This window comes from Dermacentor albipictus, chromosome 9 (assembly GCF_038994185.2).
Source record: "Dermacentor albipictus isolate Rhodes 1998 colony chromosome 9, USDA_Dalb.pri_finalv2, whole genome shotgun sequence".
Lineage (NCBI taxonomy): Eukaryota > Metazoa > Arthropoda > Arachnida > Ixodida > Ixodidae > Dermacentor > Dermacentor albipictus.
In genome coordinates this window covers 83,303,421-83,318,065 of record NC_091829.1, presented here as the reverse complement: position 1 = coordinate 83,318,065, position 14,645 = coordinate 83,303,421, and the positions used below count along the sequence as shown (strand labels likewise).

General features: G+C 43.5%; 1 protein-coding gene across 2 annotated transcripts in view; it reads left to right on the top strand.

Annotated features, from left to right (window-relative positions):
* Positions 1–8,677, top strand: part of LOC135919836 (deubiquitinating protein VCPIP1-like) — an 83,001-nt gene extending 74,324 nt beyond the window's left edge. For both annotated transcript variants that reach the window (XM_065453785.1, XM_065453784.1), the window contains exons 13-16: positions 206–274; positions 2,572–2,771; positions 3,978–4,409; positions 8,050–8,677. In XM_065453785.1, the coding sequence (XP_065309857.1) occupies positions 206–274; positions 2,572–2,771; positions 3,978–4,409; positions 8,050–8,127 (779 nt within the window). In that variant the 3' untranslated portion in view covers positions 8,128–8,677. The remainder of the gene's footprint in view (positions 1–205; positions 275–2,571; positions 2,772–3,977; positions 4,410–8,049) is intronic.
* The last annotated feature ends 5,968 nt before the right edge of the window (positions 8,678–14,645 follow it).

Here is a 14,645-nt window from a genome sequence, read left to right as displayed (position 1 = left end):
TGGCTTTCTTTTTCTTCACGAATTTCTGTACAAAAAGGGTTAGTTTTTGTGAGCCTTTTGTGGCACATCTACTCATATTTCAAGTGTAAAATTATGCATAAAAGACATCTACATTATCAGAAACTAGGCTTATCACATAGTTCAATATTGTGCTTGGCCTTTGAGGCTTAAACTGGTGATGGTTTACCTGTTGTGCAATTTGCAGGGGGCCCGCTCGATATGGCCATGACAAGTGATGCCACCCTAGAAGGTGACCTGGCAAGGCATTTGCACGGTGAGTGTCAACTCTCCTCCGTATCATTATTGTCATGATTTTATTTACTCTAGTCGCCCAATTTTAATGTGCACCTTTTGTTGAAAAAGAATGGCTCTGAAAATTGCCTGCTCATTACATTTGGATAGAAAACTGAAGTTGCGTTCGCTGCATCGAACACCGTCAGAGCCAGCGTCAGTGCCATTGTTGCCGCCAGATCAACCACAGCGTACTGCTTTAAAAATTCATTTGAAATTGGTATATATGCTAAGCTTACTACAAGAAGGCCCTGTCACATGTTCTTCCTGTTCCAAAAGCTTGCTTGTCTTGCGGGACGAACTGGCAAAGTGCTTGTTGAAGCATTTTTTTTATTCATACAAATGGGAGATATCAAATGCGGTGAACCGCGTGGAGAACGAAGTAATTGTCTAGACTGCCATAACAAGCTTTCTGACAGTGACAACGATGGACGTTAAGCGTGAATAAATTTGGAATCTTGAAAGCATGGTTGTGTTCGCTTAATTTTTACCGCCGAGAAGATATCATCGATTTACACGGCCCAAAACTGTGTCGTACATCGCCGCCTCCCGAATTCATCAAAATAAATTATTTTCACTTTCAAATTTGCTTTTTTCGATTGCCCGAGAATTCGGAAAATTCTGCATCCCCTTTTTGTCCAAGAAAATATCGATCGATGACTGTACTTGCATAAAAGGTTGAATTTCAATACAATGAAATTTCAATATAACGAAGCAAATTGCCGATTTTACTGACTTCGTTATATCAAGGTTTAACTGTGCTTGTAAAATGCAGAAACACTTTTCCAAGATAACCACTGGCCTAATTTTAATGAAATTTGTTGCATTTCAAAGAGAAAGTTAAATTCTGGTGACTGTTCGAAGTGAAATATTGATTTAATGACTGAATGTCTTTTAAGACATCTTCACAAATTGATAAGCTTGAAAAAAATAGAAGCATGAAGTTTACTAATTCGTAGCTCTGCGTTAAGAACAGCTATCGCACTTTTGTAAACTGCATCCGTTAGGGCTTCCAAAACAGACAATTTTGATATATCAATTTATAGCTTACGTCAATTTGTTACGTTGTTTACAAGAGTTTTGTAAATGTCCTACTTGCATATTAGCGGTCTACTTGAGAGTAATGTACAATACATCAATTTTGAACACTTCAGATGTAGTATTAGACGCAATTTACAGAATTGTGGTATCTTTTTTTCTTTGCTTAGGTAGAGTTGCAAACTTCTTGGTTTTGTTTTGTTGAAAATTAGCTATTTTCAACAATGTTTATTAAAAAATTGATGGCCTAAATAAAAAATTTGCTACGAGCAGTCACTAAATTTTAACTTTTTTTTTCTTTTATACGTAACAAACCTCATAAAATTTGGTGCAGTAGTTGCTCAAAAAAAATTTATCCTTTCCCTTGTATTCAGATGGGAGCCTCCGAGCTAAAGCTTCTTCTTAAGAGCCTGAAGCAACGCTGGGGCCGTGAGACTTAACTTAAGGCTGGGTAAGAGGGAGGGACACGTGTGAGGCCAGTTCATCGAGGATGAGCAGTTAAGGCGAGATGGTTGGTTGGTGCCTAGATGCACATTCTTTTCGCGAGCTGAAAGTTGTCGATCACATAATCTGCATAGTTGGCACAACACGGTGAATCGGTAAAGGCAGTGGCAGCACGGAACATTCACTTCCAATGCATTGGCTGCGTGACACCGTGCTCCTTCCTGGCTTCTTTAATGCCACACCTAGTTATGTTTAGTGAAACGTATGCTTACAATACTTTGTGGAGAAGGGGAACATAGGGACTCGATTTTTGGTTAGTTACAACCATATGAAGCAAACAGAGAATGAAGTCAGGGAAAGTAGTGCATAAGTTGCATGTTCATTCTTCAAGTTGAATTGTAGCAATGATGAGGAAAAAGGAAACGAAAGCTGCCGGAGAGCCGACTTGCTATGGGTGTGAACCGAACTCGCGCCTTCTGCATCGTGCTTGCGGTGGTGCTCTGCCATTAAGCTGTACCGTGGGTTCGGCGCCCACTTGTAGGAAGTTTTATATTCATCACCTTTAATTTCCCTTTTCTTTATTATTTCTACATCTCAATTAAAAAATGAACAGTTCAATTTCCCTATGCCTTTCTTTTTTGGCTTCATTCTCTGTTTGCTTCCTGTGTTTGCAACTAACAGCCGCACTTGTGCAGTAGTGTTCTACTAGCTTGCTATCGCTGTTCGCCTTTCTGGTGGAATCAAACCGAACTGCAAGTTCTTGTCTCCAACTGCATCTTGGGTGCCCTTGATTTGCAGAGGTTCAGAAGATCCTGTCGCTGGAGTCAGGCCTGCGGGCTATGCTCGGCCACCTGAAGCGGACAGGCGCGTCGGTGTGGTCGTACGCGCAGGAGAACGAGTGGCTGTTCTGTCGGGGAGGCCTGTTCTACGCGCAGATGCAGCGAGACGTGGGCCTCGTCGACGGCAAGCACTGCCACCTGCCGCTCATCCCCGACAAGGTGAAGCACACACGCTGCTAATGATAATAAATGATGTTTACTTTAGGACAAGATTACGGTAACAGCTGTCCGACGAAAAGCAATGTGCTCTGTGTTTACCTTAAATATGTAATTATATTTTTCGTATACGTAGTAGTTGCCAAGATAATTAATAATTACCTTCTACTGCTTGCTGAAACAATTAAAATTTACTTGCTGAAGGGAAAGTTGCAAACAACATATAGTTGGATACCACAGTTCATAAGAATAGCAATGCAGGAAACAGATTCGAAATTGAACAATTATTTGTCATTTTACATCCCACTGAAGTTCTGTGTTCAGAGTATCAATAATAAGAGCAAATGCAAATATAAATAAAAAAAATTGTAGCTGAAAATAAAAAAAGATTTGCTCTCAGAGTTGAATTCTCAGTACATCTAGCTTTGTGCTACAAAAAATATATATAATAGCTCTAGCTGTCCTAGGTCCAAAGATATTGATAAAGCAAACAAACAAAGTGACCAAAAGTCATCTTTTGATAAAAAGGAGAAAAAAGAAAAACATTACTCAGTGCAATGCCGAGCCATTGCTATTTACATATTTCCATTCAGAATCTACTCGTAAGCCTCGTAGTAATCTGCTTGCAGCACTTCAAGCTTAACGCATTTGGCTTCATATAGCAAAAAAAAAAAAAAAAGACCAGTGTAGTCTTATTGTTGCCACAGGCAGGCAGGCTGAGCAAAAAGCTTGTTTTGAGAAAAACAGACAACTCGATTTATTCAGGAATATAGTGAAAATTTACACATATTACCAGTTGTATACGGCTAGTATGCCACTAACACATGCCTCAGTGTGAAAGGTTCGTTATCTAAAAGAAAAAAATAATCATTGTTTGCAGATTACCCGTGCTCCGCATGTCGCGCGCAGTGAGATTGTTCATGAGGAATGGGTTGCACGTTTGGTCGACGCGGCATCACTGCAGATCGCGCACGAGATTAATATCTTTAAATGGAAAAAAAATTTATTTAATGCCATTTCTTAATTATCGGTGCTCCGCATTTCGTGCACAGCAAGATTGTTCACAAGGAACAGGGCGCACGTTTGGCTGCCGCTCATGTTCAGCTTTTCGTTCATGCCTCAACCATCGGTGAGATGTTCAATAAGGTCTAATGATTAGACCCTGAATTAATTATTTGTTTGTACTTTTTCTTGACGTTTCTGCCACAGGTGTTCACGTACAACGCCAAGCATGACCGCCTTGAGCTGTGCTTTGAGCCCTACGGCCACTTTGCCATTGGCCCCGATGTGGAGGCCAAGATTGCAAGCGGTCAGGTTGGCAGCACCGGCCAGCATCATCAGAGCCCAACTGCTTCGCCCAGCACGGCTGCAGCCTCGTCCACGGTCACCGAAGGAGCGTCCACCTCGGCGGATAGCTCGAACACCGCTGGCAGCTCCACAGACGAAAAGAAGCCCGCAAGCGTCGTCGCCAAAACGAGCCGGACTGTGGTGCGCAAGGGTCCTGGCTTCACAGTGTTGGCTCCTGCCTCGCCAGAGAAACCGGGGAGGCTGGCAGAATCGGGTTCCGGACAGTGTGATCAGGAACGTGCACTGGAGCAGCTCCAGACAGTCGTGTCCATGCTCCAGGACCAAGGGAGCAGGGTAAGAGCTGTTTACGCTACCCCCTGCGGTGTCTCAATGGCTATGCCATTCTCATGCTAAGCATTGGGGCTGCTGGTTTGATTCCCAGACGTGCAGTTGCAGTCTGATGCCGAAACAATTAAAAAGTATATATGATTGGTAGTTTCCTTAGCAATGCAAAGCACTTATGGCAATAGCAGCGTTCAGTGGTGCGCTTGTGCTCGTTGGCCAGTGTTTTAACGCTACGCTGGGTGACGAGTTGCCGCAACGCAGCACCCGACGTAACTGCTGCCACGTAGTAGTAACAGCACCCTGACAGGCATTTTACAATGCCGGCGTGATGAGAAGCACCGCCAGTGGCGTTGAAGGCGACGCGCAGCAGTGGTACAGGGGATACAAACAACGGAAAAAAAAAAAGAAAAAGTCTGCATTTGTAGCTTCAAATTTACTGTCCGTTCAGACCACTATGATGTACGTAGCTGCAAAGCAGGAATGCAGTGGAAGGTAGACTGGTGCCCTCGTGTTAACAACAAAACACACTGCATTTCTCTCTCTTCTCTGAAGACCTAATCTTCCACGTGTGGCCCATGCATGCACCGTCGGCCATGACAGCACGACGACGGTGGTGCACAAATGTACCTCAAGTGTCCCTATGATTGTTATCACAATAAAATTGAGCAGAAATCACTATAGGATGACTGTCAAAGTCAAACGATAGCTTTCTGTTAGATCTAAGTTGTGCTGCTGGACCACCTATTGGTTTGCACTAGTGGTTAATGCTATGATGCGTGCGGGTGCTGAGGCATACGGAGCTGTCAAAATGCACTTGGCAGGCTGTCCTCAGTCTTGCCATGCAATGAGACAAGAGGCACATTGATAGAAGGGAAGTTTTCTTTGCGAATCCTCCAGGACTTTACTGTCCATGGCTGCTGGATGGGTACTGCTGTTGCTGTCTTGCCAATTGGCTCATACTTAAACAAAAAATGATATGCCTAACGTGGGTATTGAACCTCGGCCTCCCAACACGGTATGATGATTTCCATACTATAGCACAGGCTTGTGCGAATAAAAGTCTTTTGGTTAAAAGCGAAGTCGAAGTGAATAGTAATTAGTGCCGGTTAGTATCTAAGTGAGTAGTCCGAATAGTTTTGGGATCTGCATAAAACTTTGACAAAAGAGCCAGATGTTGAAAAATCAGTCGGTTCTTGCAAATAGGGAAACGGGTTCATCTCTGGAGTAAACTATTTCCCAACAGCCATTATTCAAATATTTTCATGCAGTAAGCATGTTCAACATTTCTTACGACTGTGGTTGAATAGAAAATTTTTTTACAGGCTCTTGCTCACTATTGTGCTTCATTCGGATGAAACTTTTGTGGTGGTTGAGGCCAGGGGAGCATTTATCTTTTGGCCATCCTGCATTGTCGCAATGCCGTGCAGTGCAAGCTTGAGTGCACAATGCCAACGGTTTATGCTGTGTCATGCGAATTCAGTTTGATGCTTTCTGCCTGCACGCGAGCTTAACCATTCCATTCGGCAAGCGCACAGATAAAAAGATTTTTTAAATTTAGCAGTAAAATTGGGACGCAAGTTACAGTAGAACCTTGTTAATACGAATCCGTTTTGTACCTTTTCCCAATGCAAATGTTCATGATTGAGTATGCAGAAAATGACCCAGTATAGTTACGCTTCCATTTTAATAAGTTCATATAGCCTCGTAAAGCGCCATCTTTCATATGCAGAAAATGACCCAGTATAGTTACGCTTCCATATTAATAAGTTCATATAGCCTCGTAAAGCGCCATCTTTCGGCACCAAGGTTCAGTACGTTGCCAAACTATGATCATATGATATGTTTTCACGTTGCTAGATTCCATGTGAACATGAAAAAGTGCGAGGCATGTGGGATCGAGAGCAGTAAGCTCTCACAACAGCAGCTTCCCGACTGTACTTGCCTGCCCGTGACGCGTGAAAATTCCAGCATGCACTCAGTTCCCTCTTCCGTTATTAACAATGCTCCTCACAGGTCGTCGCAGGTTGCATTCAGAGCTATTGCGGTAAATGAACCCCATTTCGATAAGAACTTTATCTATCTGTTTCACGGCGTGTGTAGCGTAATGCCGTTGGAAGCGCACTGCATGATATTAATGCGCTGCCATCCCTGCTGTAGTCTATGCAAAGTGAAAGTCATGTTTTGCTCTGGCAGCATCGTAGTCTGGTGTTGCCCGTCAGTAATGCTACTAGTACCCCCACCGGCTCGATTTCGTTTTGTTTTCCTGTCGCTGGCTTACAATACGCAATAAGAAAATAACAGCGATTGTCTCGGTCGGTGTGCTCGAGCCTCACTCGACACGCATCGGCATCTAGTGCCGCAACGATTCTTGCCAAGTGGGAACAGGACATCTGTACCCTCTGCCAAAATGCCCCGCCCAAAAAGGGTGCTCACCCAGGCTGAATCCAAGGAGCGCAAGCATTGTCTTACCAAAGCCGCAAAAATGGCAGTGAAATTTTTTTTGCGATTTCAGGTGGAACATTTTCCCAGTTAGTATGTTTTTTCTCGGGTTTTATTTTTCCAAAATGAATGAACTAGTTTCTACTAGTAGAATCTTCTTGATATGATCCCATTACGTACGATTTGAATCTGCAAACATTCGTGATCGAGAGAGAGAGAGAAAATGATAAATGAAAGGTAGGGAGGTTAAGCGGGACCGAGCCCAGTTGGCTGCCCTACACTGGGGAAAGGGGGACGGAAAGATCAAAAGAAGAGAAAGTCCACTGGGGATATCAGTCGTGATCGAGAACACAAAAATGACCCAATACAGTCACCCTTCTTTTGTGCAGGTTAATATGTTCCCGGAAAACGACCTGTCGGTGCCAACATTCAGTGCACTGCCAAACTGTGATCATAGGATGCGTTTTCTGGCCACTAGATCTCGTGAGAAGAAAAAAAGGTGCGAGGCATGTACAGTATTGAACACACAGAGTGTGTGTTCAATACTGCCAATTTGTTCAGCTCCTCGCTCCCGCCTATCACACTGCCCCTTCTGGCCTCCATAGCGCGTGTATGAGCATGATGTGATCGTTGTCCATGTGTTTGTCGAGAGTACGCCACTGTGCCGAGGCATCGCCTGCGACAAAGATGCTTACATCGCATACACTTTACATTCAGAGGCGGACAACGGTAACCAAGGTGGCCCAGCTGGCAAAGTGGCTGAACTTTTGCAGCCACTTTGCTGGTGAGGCCTTCGCTGGTTTCAAGTGAAGTGCAATAAATGTCAATATCTGACGCCCGAGAGGAGCGTTGTTTCAAGTTTTACTGTACTAGAATTTCGCAGCTCCGAAAAAAAATTTTTTTCTGGAAGTTTAGTGCCATGAAATGGGTGAGTGCAAAATTTCACGATGAGTGTACAATTGTGCGTAATCACATTTTGTCATGCCGACCAAGTTAATATAGAAGTGTCTTAGACAGCAATTCTTCCTTCAACGGTTTCAAAAAGTAGGTTGTGCTTTTTTTTACAAAGGTGTGACTTGCTCTAACTGCTTTCTAGTCTATTTTTTTACCACTGATAGCATAACTGCAATGTGCGTATTATAACCATACTGAACTGTAAGTGAGTTGACGGCCGGAGGAATCACTAAAGCCTGCCGATTGTCTTTTACAGGCTGTCACTGAAACAGATCCTGAACCCAGCTGGAGGAAAGGTGGCAATGAAGATCCCGATAGCATGGACACAGACTGACCGGCCTCACCCATGTTCTCCTTTCTGCCAAAGGAGTTTCGTGAAAAAGAGAAAAGAAAGGAAAACTGCTGCGTTGTGATAGACTGTCGTTTTGTACACAGAAGTTCTGTACGTCATTGATAATGAAAGTGCTTGTAGTAGTACTAAATCTGAAAAAGGGCTTATCTAGACCACTCAGCAAGTGCTAACGGGGTATGGTGCCAAACACACCTCGTTTCAGTTTAGAGAAGTGTTTGAAGAAGAGGGGACACCTCAAAGCCGCGTGCGTGCTATTTATGAATGTCTAGTCCGTACCACCGCATGTTTTGATGGCGAGATTAAATGGGGAGCAAGCCCTTTTTATAGGGCCAAGGAGTGCTGACAAATGCCTTGGTCCCCAGCTGTGCATAAATGTATCTATAACTGCGCTTTTAAAGGGCTGTAGATTCTTTTTCTTTCTCATGTGTACAGGTGCATTCAACTTCGTGCGTTCAATACGAGGGTATGTTCAACTTTGTGCATTGTAATGTGATTTGGTTCTTTGGAGCTGAATAAAGTGATTGATTTTGAACTCTTTGGAACATTGAATAGGATGCCCCCTCTCCCCACCCATCCCAAAAACAATTATGCACATATTTTAAGATTAAGGACTGCTGGCAAGTATGCTTCACTGCAATAGCTGCCATTTGCTCCGTAACCCATAGCTCCAAGTCCAAAAACCACATTCATGCTGTAATCATTCTTTAGAGGGCACAACTTTTTCACGTGTTTGTTTTGTTCATTGCTCGCAGCATAGGGTTTCATACTCTCAGAAGTGCTAGAGGAAAATCCGCTGTGTTCTTTTATTGTCTGAACAATGGGCAGTTGGCAGACAACTATACTTCTATTGCTCCTAGTAATTCATCTGCGCTGTACGTTATTAATGCAGCATTACCAGTTGAGCATATAGACGGTGTTTCTGCGAACACTTTCAGTCTTTATAGGTTGCCTGTGGGAGATATCACAATTCTAGTTCATGAGCTGGTCTACTCAGAGGCAGACATTACTTGCAGAAAAATTTGAAATGTATAATCGACTAATTAACAAATTCAGTTATGTTTTCAGCTAATTACCTTTATGGCCCATATTGCAATTTACAAATGCTAGCCATGGAGTTCGCAAAGCGGATCCACTTGGTACGAATTCTCGGAATGACACCAGTTTCGTGATATTAATTCCCAAACTTTGCGGAGAAATGCATTCGTGTTCTAGTTAGTTTGTTAACAAAATGTAATTTCATGTATTGAAGCACACAACTGGAACACCAGTGCATTTCTCTGCAAAGTTTGGGAGTTATCTTGAAACTGGTGTCGTTCTGAGAATTCGTTCAAGTGGATCTGTCTTGCGAACTCCATGACTAGAATTTGTAAATCGTAATTTGGGTTATAAGGTGGTTAGTTAAGGTTAATTAGTATGTGTGTGTTAATTAGTTGATCTTGCATTTTACTTTTTTGTGCTAGTAGTGCCCACCACTTCAAGTAGACTACCTCACGAACTAGAATTCAGCTATCTGCTACAGGCAACCTTTAAAAAATTTCAGTGTTTGCTGAAACCAGAGCTGTGCAGTATCGAAGATACACGTATCTTAGATACTATCTTAGATACTTGGGTGACTTCTACAGTGCAATCTCAATATAACGAACTTCAGGGAACCCCGGTAAATTGTTCATTATTCTGAAAAATCGTTATAGTGAAAGCCCCAAAATTAACCATCCTGCCCATCAACCCATCAGTTAAGTTGTCGCCATATGGGCTATCCACGAAAACTTCGCTGTTGGATCTCGGCACATGCTGTTGCTATTTTCCATAGGTTCTACTGCCACGCACCACTGACGCATGGTATAATAAGAGTGCCGCCCGCAAAACAGACGTTGACACTACGCATGCAAAGTGAAATGTTTCTTGCTTTTTTGTTTTTCACATTTCTTGCCATGGACACTACAACTGACTTGCTGGAGGCAGACACCTGAACTTTTCCAAAACGCAAGCGCACGTAAATAAGACCGTCTGGAAAGTGCAGTGTGTCACCGTGTGGCATCCCAAAGGGTACGGAGGTTGCATTTCACCGTGCGTGTAGCTAGCACAGCCGCAGAAATAAACACGAAAGAAAGCAGCGTGCGCAGAAAGAAGAAAGAGATGCACCTCCGTTGCTAAGCAACATTTTTCTGGGCAGAGCATGCGCTCGCAATACCTTTTGCGTCGTTGCCTCCGCTCGCCCGCATTATTTTTTTCTTGAGTGCCATTTCAGGTTTTGCGAACCAGTGCGCCGAGAAGTCCGCTCTCTGCACCCTGTCTGCTAGCTGTTGTGTACTCCAGGGTAGCGTATCGTACTGCTGCCGTGTAGTAGCGACGCCTGCCTATTGAAGCTCGACCGACGTTACTTATTGGGCAGCGTGGCGTTGTCGGCGGGCTGCAGGCATCCGGTAGACCATGGCGACCGAGCAAGGGCGAGACGATTTCTAGTGCGAAACTTGTACGGTTTATTCAAAGGTAGATGAAAGTTGATGAGAAGAAAATGAAGTGATAAAAAGTACATTTCGGAGCCCCTTAAATAGGCTCTCTACAGTCGTGGGAGGGATCTTGCTTCCGTCGACGTCACGTGACCGGCGCTGAAAGCCTGCTGAAAGAAGGAGGCCGTCCCGCCTCCTGGAATTATAGATGCTTGTCCGTCTCCCTTGCGCGTTGCTGGTTCGTGGAAGTTCTCCTTTTGGCCGTTTGAAGAACGGGTCCCTCTAAAGTCGCACACATGCACACACACACACACAAAAGAGGCCTGTACACTGCAGGGCTTCTGCCAGACCGGCAGACACTCGAAATGGTCATGGCGAATTAGGAAGTCACGCTTCATTTCGATGAGGCCTAGTGGAAGAAGGTCGGGTGAGAGAAAGTTCTTTCTGCACGAGGTGCGGGACGCCAACCATAGCAGGTGAAGTCTTGCCTCCTTTCGACGAGGCAGGGTGAGAGATGTTCGGTTGAAATTCCTTTCTGCACGTGGTGCCAGACGCCAACCCTAACATAGCCTACTGTTTCGGCTGCCGTGAAGGGTACTAGAAAATCACAGAATCCCTAGATTTCTGAATATTAGTTCGTAGTACTGAGCTGTTAACATCACAGGGAAACGGAATAAAGATTTTTATTCTGAAACGTTCAGCATTCTGAAGTTCGTAGTACTGAAATATTTTTACATTGAAACTATAAGAAGTCGGCAGGGATCTCTGAAAAGTTTGTTAATGTAGTGTTTGTAGTAACAAGGTTTCACTGTATATGTATCATAATACGTCTGGCAAGAAGTGTACCAGTATCTGTATTTCGAATACGTGGAAGACTGTATTGTGTTAAGCTACTACAGTCACAACATCACCATGCGAAACTATAACCGGCTGAAATCTGCTTCTCAAGCTGATACTGCTGCCACTTATCCACCAGAATAAAACTAAAGGCAATGTCATTCTTGTATCTTATCGCCAGAGCCCTCCAGGCAGGGCAGGCGATGAGGTCGACACGTCCCTATTTCTAGAGCGCGGTCATGTGGTGGCACTCGCGCCGCCTACGAAAACAACCACACAGACGTCAGCGTGCGGCCAACCGTTTGTTTTCTTGATTTTTTGTTTTTAGCGTCGGTGCCTTGACACTTGCTCGTAGCTGCTGCACTGTGTTGCGTACGCCAATGCATGCGGCGTCTGTCGCACAAATTCTGATGCCACTATAGTGTCGTTATCGAAGTTTCTATTGCGTGGTGCTCTGTTACGAAGTCTGAAGCATGCGAGAATGGGATTGCCTTGTGTCTAGCTGTTTTCACACATCAGGAATTTGAACGATCTCGTGGATGTAAGTTTCACTGTTGTGAACCAAGGCGTAGATGGCGCTGCCTCTGGGAGACTTGTGTTTAAGGCAGCTATTTTGTGTACGTGATTGTTGCTCACAAGCACCAAAAGCAATGTTTTGGACTTCATTACGTGATAACATATCTACGAAATGTGAATAATCTAGGAAAGCTGCACATCACAGACGGACTAGTGCTCATGCTCATATATACATTATGCAAGTTTGATCTGCTCGATCTTTCACAGTCGACGTGCTCCAGACATATAATGTGCCAAAATTAGGCAAACAATGCTAAGAAGTTGCGTGTTAAAACCGCCAGCTTGGGCCCAAACAAACCATGTGCCGACCGCGTTACAAAGTTGGTGAGAGAAACATGAAACGAAGTTGATGGGAGTTAAGAAATTTCCAAGCAAACATTTTTGTGCATACATGTTTGCTGCTACGTTATACAGATATATTAAAAATTTGCGAATATATCGAAGTATTTTAAGATACAAGTGGTAATTATCATATCGGATACAATTGCTGTAGTATCTTGTATCTGCATCTCAAATACTGGTTGCCCAAGTATCTTGTATTGTATCATGATACAATTGCAAAGTACCTTTGCTCAGGCCTGACTGAAACACCCTGTATAGTGGACCGACGCTCTCACGTAATTTTCAGCGCATAAAATAATTGATAATACGAAATAGAACGTATTCATTTAAGCATACATTCATTGCATATTAAAGCCTGAAATAAACATTTCAGATTTGTTATGTCGGATAATTTAATATATCTGTGTTCGTTCTTTGTATCGAGTTTATACTATATTACTATACATTCTACCAGCACATCTTGTCAAACACCTTTCTATCTAAGTTGATACATTCAAGTTTGGTTTGAATACTAGTTGGCTGTACAGGACTTCAACAGGATGTACTTATGGCTTAGTTCTAAAGGGCATTTTCTTGAGGGAGTAGTCTTCGTTTAAAATATTTCAGTAGCAGTATTTCTTACAAAGCCATTTTCATTACTTCTTCGACATGCCTTGTATATCGCTCTTTAAAGGCTTTGATTTTTCTAGTGTGCAGTAGAACAAGCAGGGATATGCAGTTTCGTGCATATCGTATCGTGGCTTTTTAGGGCCGAACAAGAATTTTGATTTCAACCCACCACAGGGGGGGAGTGCGGCAGAAGCAGAGGAGGGCTGTCCTCCTTCAGCATTCCACCACAGCATGTAAACTTTCAGATGGTCTGGAGCTCCTGTGCATGTAATAGTTGGTGTTCTGTTAACGCACGCCGCTACTTGGTTGCACAAAAGCGCATGCCCTTGGTTGGTGCCATGACAAAAGTCTGACTACCACTGACTGCGAAAAGAGGTGAAATAGCCGAAGAAACCTGCTCACTTTAAGAGTCATGTAGATCCCACGCAATGTGGTAATCGTTCAAAGTGAAGCTTTGGTTAGCCGGCAAAACAAAACGTTGCCTCATGACAAGAAATGTGAAGCACATTTTAGTGATGAACGAGTCCCGTAACGTTCATCAGCCAAGGTGGCAGTCCTTGCAGAGGAAAGGTAAGTTTTATTCAGGGGCATTATTCTTAAGTGGTAAATTTAGGTGATACAATTACCTTCACGAGATTTCGCTTGACTCGGCACTGGACGCGTCGAAGCTTAGACGGCCGGAAGCGTTCTTGGCATTGGTGCGAAGACGGCAAGCTTGGCACAGCAACTAACACAGTCAGCTGTATACTCGCACGCCTTTGGACAGCTGCTACTCGACAAAACAGCCAACAACAACAGCAGGCCGAATTGCAGACAGGTAAGCAATTGGAAAGCTTTGCTTCAAACAATTCTTGATATGCGTTCAAGTAGAGTGTATACGATCGAACCTAGGTATAACAATCAAACGCATATAAAGAATTATGGGAGCTAACGAAATGTGAAATCGTTATTGCTAATGGCAGCATGTAACAAATATACAGTAGATTCTCTTTAAACCGAATCTAAGGGACCAGGGAAATTGGTTCTGTTTATCAGGAGTTCCATTTACTGAGAAAGCTGAATACAATTTCATGAATACAAAACAAACCAACCATGAGGATGGTGTTCCATTTAAGAGGTAGTTCCGTTGGAGCGATTTCCATTTATCTAGATTCCACCGTATGCTTACAACGAATATTGGATTATAAAGAAAGAATTTTCGTGTCGCGTGCAACATTGTTGTAACGAGGTGAACTGTATACTAGTAAAAAAAATCTGATGGGTTGCACGGTAAAGCATAGAAAGCGTAGCGTAATAGAGCGGTGCGCTCATGTCCCTTGCATTGCATTCTAGTAACACACGGAGGCGACTAAGTGATATGACTAATGACTAATGAAAAGACTAATGACTAGTGAAAGAAACAAAAAAATGCTGGCAGCAGCATTAGAATTGTGTTGCACCTCGATGATGCAGGAGATGAGATAAGTGGGACACCACTGGTGTTTATTAGGGCCCAAAGAAAGGATTACATATAGTATTTGGTTGTTTTGCTCAGACCAGTGTATGAACCACTATGTGGTATGCACAGAGCTGCTCAGCATGAATGCCTCTCGGTATGCCGCCGGGTGTCGAAGAGGCATCCATTCAAGCGGTATGTATCGTGGCACGGCCTGTTATGCCTTGAAGCACAACGACAGGGAAGATGAA